At 40.2% G+C, this 9,706-nt stretch overlaps 1 protein-coding gene across 2 annotated transcripts; it reads right to left on the minus strand.

The window, feature by feature from the left end:
- On the minus strand, positions 1-8,049 carry LOC103319716 (TRAF-like family protein). Of its 2 annotated transcripts, XM_008221299.3 has the most exons (10): positions 6,386-8,048; positions 5,377-5,850; positions 4,982-5,283; positions 3,745-4,467; positions 3,386-3,664; positions 3,013-3,174; positions 1,921-2,859; positions 1,608-1,823; positions 848-1,108; positions 1-650 (listed from the first exon to the last, which is right to left on the minus strand). In XM_008221299.3, the coding sequence occupies exons 1-10, from the start codon at positions 7,782-7,784 to the stop codon at positions 303-305; spliced, it is 5,103 nt and encodes a 1,700-aa protein (XP_008219521.2). In that variant the 5' UTR covers positions 7,785-8,048; the 3' UTR covers positions 1-302. The 2 variants fall into 2 exon arrangements, with proteins under 2 accessions (XP_008219521.2, XP_008219520.2); XM_008221298.2 differs by having other exon boundaries at positions 4,982-5,850; positions 6,386-8,049.
- Between the last annotated feature and the right edge of the window lie 1,657 nt (positions 8,050-9,706).

The following is a 9,706-nucleotide window of genomic DNA, read 5'->3' on the forward strand; positions in this document are numbered from 1 at the left end:
TTAACAAAAAATTTCAAAAAGCCTATACTTAACTTTTAAGGGAAAAAAGAAGGGGGGCAAATGAGTATTGGCATTTGCAACGGTTAGTTCTATTGGACTCCCTCATAGCCTACCTATGCCTTGCATCTTTCATCATCTTATTCCTTTTTCTTTTTCTTTTTCTTTTTTTCTATCCCACTCGGTTCCAACAGCTCAAACAGCCAAAATGCCAACAAGTAACTCAAAAAAATAGCAATTTCACCCAACTCGATTGGGCGAACAAATGCCTGCATGGGCACGGAGAGAGCTATGACCCCAGGGATCTAAGAATGGTTGAACCAGGGTCCAACAGCACCATTCACATGCCCATTGCTATGGATCCCAACACCATTTGGGATGAGTGAAGGAGGCAATCCGACGGCCATTTGGGGCGGTGTCGCAGGATATAACCCATGATTGTGTTGGAGGGCATGAGGGCTCACGAGAGGACTGCCGGCTGGACTGCTTTTACGCTGCTGCTGAAGGGTATGGATCTGCCTGAGCCCTTCTTCATGAATGCGTGACAGCGTCTCCAACTCCTTCATTGATAGAGCTTCCAAACCAGCCCCATACAGAGGAGCATGCCGGGACATTTCTTCCTGAAGTGAAGCCTCGAGGGTGTGAATATATTGCTGCAAGATATAAGGTCGCATCAATCAAACCACATTCTGATATTCTTATGGTAAATCAAAATACGAAGCTTAATTCAGTAAGCACCACAACTAGCTGCATCTGGTGATAAAACAGATCACTAGAAGACAAAGAGGAAGATAATGGTGAACATGAGAAAGAAGGGGGGGAAAAGCATTGGCTATATTGAGGCAAAAACCTGGCAGGCCTGCAATTTTGATTCCATCCCATCGATATAGGCTTCACACCGAGCAACTTGCTCTTCCTTCTCCCGTTTCTCTCCTTCCGTTTGTCCCACTGTTTGTGTCAACTGCCGTACTTCATCCTCAAGAGACTGCCGAATTTCCTCTCGGGTAACATTCTCTGTGGCATACCGTTTAAGTTCTTCGTCAAATCTTTTACGGGCAGCTTCAGCGCTCTTCAACCTTTCGGCAAGAGCATTTTTCTCCTTCACCACTTTCTGTCACATTCATCAATTGCAGTTAGAGAAAGGCATGGCTTGACACAAAAGCAAGACACAAAAATCAAACCAAAAAAAAAATTGTATCATAGAAGATTTTGTATATATAAAAAAAAGTCATTAAATAGGTATGGTCACTAACATTATTTAAACATGCAGATCCAGAGTAAATACTTTTCGAATTCATTGCCAAAACATGATCCATAAATAGCAAGAAGAACCCACTAGTGAAGGATCCAAAATCACAACTCATAACAAGATGTCAAGACGCAAAAGTTAAACCTCAAATGGCATGCATACAAAACTTGAACAGAAGTAATAAGAAAAAAAATAAGCCTAACATTAAAACCTAAAAACTGATTGCTGGTGCATCAAATGACCAGAGATGAAAACAAGAAGAAAAGACTTATGGAGAAAAATATCAATTACATAAGAACGCCAACTATGTAAAAAGGCTGAGAGGTCATCTGAGATGACACGGAAGAAAAGAAATTTATACCTTCAATTCATCACGTTTTCGGGACTTCAACTGAGAGATTTGTGACTCTGCATCATGAAGACGATCCTGAAGCACTTTCCTATCTGTAGTGAGCTTTCTGATTTCATCGTCCCGCTCGGAGCGATGCCACTCAAGCTGACTCTCAACTTCTTGTATTTGTTCGGAAAGTTCCTTCTTTTCACGAGCAAAGCGGTCAATATCAGCCTTCATTTCAGACTGCCACATCATGACATGCATCAATTCTAATATTCCCCGAAAAGAATAAACAAGATGCGATAATCCTAGCCATATCACCAATTAAGACAACAAGTACCTTAAGACGATTGATAGTAGCCTCAGATTCACTCAGTTTTTGCGATATAACAGCTTTTTCCCTAACGATATTAGCATTTTCTGCCTTCCTTTCTTCACGCATGCGAATAATTTCATCTTCACTGGCACATAACTGGTGCCAAAGAGCAGCCCGATCAACATTTGCAAGTTCAGCAACCTCCCGCATCATACTCAAAACTGGTCTAATAATTTCTTGCTCCTCAGAAGCCAAAGTCACCAATATATCTAAATCTAGGTCAACTTCACGGCTACTATCTGTTGTGCTAGTAGCTCGGTCAACAAGTCTCTTTAGCATTCGCCCTCGATAAGACTCGTCAGCATACCATTTAAATAATAATGTATACAGCATCTTCACAAATCCCTTAACACAAAGATCTCTAGAAAGGGCCAATGTCTCAGCAAGGCCAAGAACTGAAGTAAAATCGTCCCGTTGGACTCTCAGCTGTTCATTGGCTTCTCCCTCCACTACAGCATCTGGCTGCTGGAAATTATCTGCAACAAATCTAGCATCAAGATTCAATCTTTGAGCAAGGCGCCTTTCTAAAACCATGGCCACAGAATGAGCCACAATGGCACCACGAGCTACAGCTCTCTCAAATGTTTGCGAGGCTTCAACAGCAAGACAAGGGATAGATAACATCTCAATCAAGATGTAAATGTCAGAAAAATGACGACTAGCACGGAAAGCCTTCTCATCCACCAAATGAAACCGTTCAGAACTAGGTCCATGTTCACCAAACAAGAAAAGACCAGAATGCAATGTCGAGCAACTGTCGCCCATATCATCATCACAATCAATATCTCTAAGTATGGTTTCAGCAACATCTCCCCAGCTATTTACAGTTCTACTCAAAAATTCAAGAACACAAGGAGAAACATCGACACCCAAATTCTTTAGCCTAACACGAACAGATCTGACCTACAATGGTGAACAAAGAAGGTTAAATATGCTTAGAGAAAAGCACGTCAAAACTAGAGTAAAATAATATAAGGGGGTCATTTTTTTAAAAAAATTCTACTAGGAATAATATAATAAAGTACTTCCAATATTCAGAATAAGTTATATGCATACCGCTTCAGGGAGGTGTTGGCACTGGGATGCAGCTTTAAATATAAAATCTATAGTTGCAGCAAGCGGCTCATCATTTGAATCTGACAAAAACTCAAGAGATTGAGATAAAACTTGTTCCCAAACTTCACTGCCACAGTCCAGTTGACTAAGAGCACCAAAAACCTGGAAGCAAGATAAGATAACTTAAAGAAGAATAATGTAGTGAGAGACTAAGTTGTGCAAACGTGCACAGACTAGCTATACCGTTTTCCAGAAGACATATTCCAAAGATGCTTTTGTAAATAGATATTTAACTCATCCAGGAAAAGCATATTAATCTTGGGAAAACAATAAGTAAATGAATAAATGGATGGGACTTCTGAGGAAATCTTACAGGTGTCCGCAATGCAGGCTCTGCATCTGGCTTTTGAAGTCGTTCTATAAGTGCAAAAGCAGCAAGTGGATGCTCTGAGTGCTCCACCAACTTAGGCACCAAAGCAACTAGATCGGGTTGCAAATGCTTAGGAGCTTTATCCAGTACAAGAGAAATCTTCTGTGCAGACTGAGGTCTACGTCTTGGTTCAGGGCAGCCTTGTGGAACAGCTCCATCAAGAGCTCTTAGTGAGTTTACAATCAATCCTAAGAGCTCCTCAGATTGCTCTGGCCACTTGGTCTAATTTTCAATTTGTTCAAACAGTCAGTACTATCACTTAAGCAAAATATTTAAAATACTTGAGGAACAAAGTATTGTACCTTAGAACGAAGAGAAACATTCTCTGAACCCCCGGCAGATGTTTCTGGGGGAGAAATTGGATGCCCAGGATGAGGTTTTCCAGGTATACCAGTCCCATTCATGTCAGAGCTTTGAACAGCCGAAGCACTACTACTAGTTTCATCAACACTGGTATCCAATCTCTCATATACAGGACAATGCACAGATTCTGCAGCTCCATTTTCTCTATCCGATTGCAGAGAACTAGCAGCTCCACTTCCATCTGGAGACTTTAAGTTTGTATCAGACAAATCACCATTAGAACTCGCTTCTGTAGGTTGGCAACACTCAACCATAATGTCCAAAAGTAAATCAATAATAGCCTGCTGCAGAACTTTGACTCCCATTAACAAATTCATCAAACTAGGGGAAGATTCATCATTCTTTATGACTTTCATTCCATCACTGCTACCAGATAGCTTGGTTGGAAGTAGCAAGCGCTTTACTTTAGCAGGGTCATCGAGATAAACACGGAGTCCAGTCAGAAAACCAGCAATGGCGCCAGCATCCATCAGCAGCTTTTCTCGTAAAGTGACCTGTGGCTGTGAAGGATTATCTCCATATGTGAGGTGAAATCCAGCTCTAGAAAGCAGGTTTCTGAAGATATCTTCTTCATCGCCACCTATTCCTTCACTATCTTCAGAATCAATGAGCTCATCAGGATCTGTTGTTAATGCATCCTGATCGTCCTCTGAGGCGAACACCTGACAGAAAAATACACATCAATACAGGCATAGGCAAACACCATAAAATAGGGAAAGGATGAAAAAATATAACACTGGTTTTAGTCAAATTACGTTCCTCCAATAATGAGCCAAAGGACGTATAACTTAACTGCTCCAAGTAAAATTGAAATATTACAGCTCAAGGCAGAGACATGACAAGGTGAAAAACATACTTGTACCTTATCCTCAACTACATTTTGTACAAAACAATTGGAGTGAAGTAAACACACTTACATCAACCAACCCATGTAACTCTTTGAATGTATCCGAAACCACTAAGAAATCAATTAAAAATGAAAGAACCACACATAACTGCCCAGAAAATTCAAAAATCCTTATCTCAAGCTCAAGATTGGTCAGCATTCAAGAACGAAGAAACTTCAACATCAGACAGAATGCCATTTAGCATGCTAAAATAGTAAATTTTAAAAGGGACCAAGTGAATAATAATTAGCAGGCAGTGTATAAATGTAAAAGGCATGTAAACACTAACCTCTAGGTCTGAAAACTCAAACCAAGGACAGCAGTCTAATATTTCACAAACAAAAACAACAGTATCACGAACAAGAAACCCTGCATCTGCTTCCAACATATCTGACACCTTCATGAATTGCAAAACAGAATTGTTCCAAGTCTTTGTACATATAGAAGACTCCTTCCACACAGTTTTGGCAGGGTTCTTTTGATTCACAACAGCCATCCTGTATCTCACCCAGAAGTTTTTATCCAGATCACTACCAACTGACTGGTCACTCTCCAAATAAATGCATATAGTGTCAAAGGACTCATAGACACCTGCATCAAGGAAAAACAAACTGTCAGTAAGATTAAGAAATGCAAACAACTGAAACACCCTTCTAGTGAAGAAAATGTGCGACTGATGCTTACCAATTCGAAGCTCACATCCCCCAGCTTGAAAGAATTTGCTAAAGATTTTTCGGGTCTCCATTATTTCCTTAAAAGATAGGAAGTTCTCCACCTTCCACGTAAATGAACTTCTTTTCGCATTCTTATCCATCTGGGAACCAGAATTGCTTGACTCGGTATCCTGATCAGTTAAATCCTGCATAATTGACGTCTCTTTCAATATGAGGACCTCAGCAGAGAATACAACAGTGTCCTGAACAAGAAACCCTGAATCTTGATCAAATAGACTAGTAAGCGTCACAAATTCACGCCAACCCCAATCCTTTGCAGCTTTGGAGTAGCGGTTCTGAGACTCCTTTGTGACAGACTTCTCCTCTAACCTCTGGTTCACAACCGATAAACGATGACTCACAAAACAACTCCAGTCACTGGATGTGTTCCGTGAATCTGTAACTTCAAGGAACACTGAAAGGTGGCATGGTGGCTGAGACTGCCCTGATACCACAAAGAATATGAAATCTTTTCATCAGTTCACTCTCTAAAGCACAAGCTATGCAATTTTTATGTTGTCTATCATATTAAAAAATTATCTCATTCCAACATAGGGAATATCAAAAATTCCTCGGCATACACACCCCTATGAACAAAATGAGCATGCCTCAACAATGCCCAAGTAACATCAAGCACACGGAGCAGAGTTTAATCAAAAGATGCAAATCATGGTGGCCTATGCTATCTTTGATAGCATTAATACATACCAGATTTGCAGTGGCCCATGATGCCAAGTAACTACAGATGCAGCTCCAATACGTTCAAGTGGTGGGATTATACAGAAGGACATGTAAAACCATTTTCAAATAGGATGATAAAGGTACTACTAGTCCTCAAATATCTGTATGTGAATGATGTATCACATGGTTTCATAGCTTTGCAACACATTAATTCACAAAAAGAAAGAGTTATTGATGGTTACAACCAATTATCAAGAATAAAACAACAGAGAATTCTCCTGTGCAATAACGATGCATACCTCGGGGATAGACAATGAGCCGACAGTCCCGATTCCCAATCTGAAACCTCCTGCTCTTGATGCAAAGACCCGTTATCTTCCTCTTCTTTAAAAGATCCTTCAACCTTGTGAAATTTTCAATCCTCCAATTGAATTTCCCCATGTGACCATCCAACTTCCTTGCCCCACTACCACTCCTCCCTGCAATCAACCCCCCATTCTTTGAAAAGCTACTAAACTCCTTTATTACATGAAAGGACGTACTAAACACCGCGGTATCATCCACCAAAAATCCCGACTCAAGCCCAACAAAATCTGACATCTTCATATAATCATTCCACCCCAAACTTGTGTTATCCCCGCTTTTATTATCAGCAGCAAACCTCCCATACGAGTCCCTATGCATGTGATTCGACCCCGGCTTCTGGTTCAACACCGACATTCGAAACAAACACCAACAACTCCTATCAGACAACACAACCGTCTTGTCTGTGTCCTTACTCTCCAAACACATTGACAAATACTCCACACCATTCACCGAGCTCTGATACACACTAATCCTCAAATTACATTCTCCAGCAGGAAACACCGGGCTCATTATCTTCTGAGTCTTAATCATTTCCTTAAACAGACTGAAGTTATGCACTTTCCAAGTGAACTTGCCACTCAACACATCAGAAACCGGTCCGGCAACCACTGAACCGGACATCATCATCGAGCCCGCAGACGATTGCAGCTCATTGTTATTATTACTATCTCGCGTGAAATTAACAGACTCATTCAATATCAATATATCGGCGGTAATCAAAACGGAGTCGGTGTTGAACAAATAACCTAATTTCGAATCAAACACAGTAGAAGAGGGCGTGAAATCGCACCAACCGTGAGATTTCTTCTTGCTCGAGAACCGATGCCATGAATCGCGATGAATGGTCTTGGAATCATCCGTGAGGTTGACGATGGCTAGCCGGTAACTCGCAAAACAGTCCCATTTGGACGACGAGGTGCCCCGAGGATCCATGATTTGGAGGTATATGGAGATGTACCCCGGCAAAGCCTGCGAGTCACCCTTAGGGTATATTAACAACCGGCAATCGTATCCTCCCACCTCGAAGTACTTGCTCCACAGTGCCCTAGCTTTGATTCTCGGGAAATTCTGGACCGTCCATCGGCAAACAGCAGAGTACTCGCCTCGCCGATCGACGGTCACGCTCTCCTGCGCCCCGCCACCATCTCTGGACCCCACGGCGAGGTCCTCCGGCGCCGCCGCCGGTATCGACGGAAGCTTATCGGAGGCTCCCGAATTCGGCGACGACGTGGCGGGCTGTGATTGGTCCAAGGAAGGGGATACGGAGGACGACGACGACGACGACGACGATACCGCCTCAGACGACGAGCTCTGCTGATGCTGCTGCTTCATTTGGGGTTTCGTTTTTGTTCGCCTCTTCTTCTCTCTTTATCTCTATCAGTCTCTGAATGTTTTTTATTTCTCCTTCTTTTTTAAATTTTTGATCAATTTTTTTGTTTTAGGGGAAACAGAAGGAGGAGAGAGGAGGCTGTGTGGTGAGCTTTCAGAGGGTAACAAAGAAGGGAGAAGGCACTTTGGACAATAAGCGGCGCATCATAGTTTACCTGCGCCTTCCCCTTCCCTTTTTTTTCCTTTTTTGTGGTAATTTTTTTCCTAGTTTTGCGTCTCTGAGGTTTGGCGGGTCATAATCCTCTGCATCCATGTGTTATATCGTTACGTGAAAACGAGGTTTGTCGCTCTGTCTCGGCCGTTGATCTTGTGACGTAGGAGCACGTGCTATGGGACCCGCGGAGGTCGTGGCCCCAATTGGGGAGTTATGGCAGCACGTGCTGCGGGAAGATCCGCTGTGGCCTGGGCTGTTCGTCTTCTGCTGGGATAGGGCCACGTCTGCAGTACGAAAAGTTTTGGACCAATAATATTCATGGGTCGCATGATTCTAATGATTTTGCCGCTTTTTTTAGCATCGCGTTTCTTTTTTTCTTTTCTTTTTTTCTACAAATACTAGGGAGCTTTCCCTTACCGTGTAACGTTGGTGCGCCAACTAATTACTTAACAGTTTGCCCTTCTTGCTTATTTATTAGCTAAAATGTTATTTGCAAAATTAAAATTGCAGATGTAGTTTAGGTCAGAGAACAGTGCACTTTGTTTTCGTCCTCCGATATTAAATTAATTAAAATAATTTTAGATTATCGTTTCGTTTGTACTAAAATCAAGACTTACTATTAAGCTCGTCTTACATTCTTATTCTTTATTCTTTTGGTGTATTCATTGTTTGTGATAAAAAGAATAAAACTTTGGAAGGTTAAACCATAAATTTTTGGTGCGATGGTTTTTAATCTTTGATGTTAATGCATGTATAACTTCGTGATCATGGTATAAGACATAGCTTAGAACCTTTTTAATTTGGGATTATAATTTTGTATTTGAGATTTCCAAATAATCGATCAACGATCATATATATGTTTCTTAAGAATCAAATTCTTCAAAACGATATGTATCTCAATAAATAAAAATTACAAAAATAGATTGACATCCGCTTCAAACCTAATTTAATTTCAACCTTTATATAAACAATTTTCCACACATATCATATTCATTTCAGTATCTTAATATGAGCTATTTACACTAACGGAGTTTGGTGTTTTCACAAAAATCCAAGAGGTTTTGAAAATTACACGAATACCCTTTCAAGTTTCAAATTATTTTCATAAAATCCCTCTTCGTTGATTGTTTTGTCCAAAAATTGATGATTTCATTAAAAAATAATAAAAAATTAAAAAATTAACCTCAATAAATGTACGTGCAATCTAATCTCAAAGGCTAACTTTGTCATTTGGATAATTTTTTTATATAAACTCATTAATCTTTGGAAGAAAAATCAACATAAAGGGGTTTTGTAAAAATAAATTAAAAACCTTAAGAATGTTCGTGTAATTTTTGAAACCTCGAGGAATTTTGTAAAAATACCAAAAACCTCATATGGTATTAGTATAAATAAGTCAACCGTCATGGTTTCCACTCTTGATAACATGGCAATACGTAGCGAAATTGAAAAGCACACAAAATGAGAGCCTTAAAATAATAGTCAATGTGGAAACCAGTGGTTGATCAAAAATTCCATGAAAGCTTCAGAAAATGAGAGCTTGGTGATACAATAAGACCAATGATCATTTGGTTTTGTATTAATATTCTCCACTTTGTTAAAGTCTTGGGGGTCTTGCCAAACTCCAAAATATGACCTCCTTTTTATTGAAATTAAAATACTCTGTACTTACATAACCATATAAATTGTCTTCAACATTAAAACATATAAT

Source organism: Prunus mume, linkage group LG2, assembly GCF_029339155.1.
Source record: "Prunus mume cultivar Tortuosa linkage group LG2, ASM2933915v1, whole genome shotgun sequence".
Taxonomy (NCBI): Eukaryota; Viridiplantae; Streptophyta; class Magnoliopsida; order Rosales; family Rosaceae; genus Prunus; species Prunus mume.

Coding starts and splice junctions, on each gene's coding strand:
- LOC103319716 (XM_008221298.2), bottom strand. CDS start 7,784: ATGAAGCAGCAGCATCAGCAGAGCTCGTCGTCTGAGGCGGTATCGTCG. Junction 3,665..3,744: donor ATGTTTCTCTTCGTTCTAAG/GTACAATACTTT, acceptor ATTGAAAATTAG/ACCAAGTGGCCAGAGCAATC. Junction 3,175..3,385: donor AGCCTGCATTGCGGACACCT/GTAAGATTTCCT, acceptor TCTTGCTTCCAG/GTTTTTGGTGCTCTTAGTCA.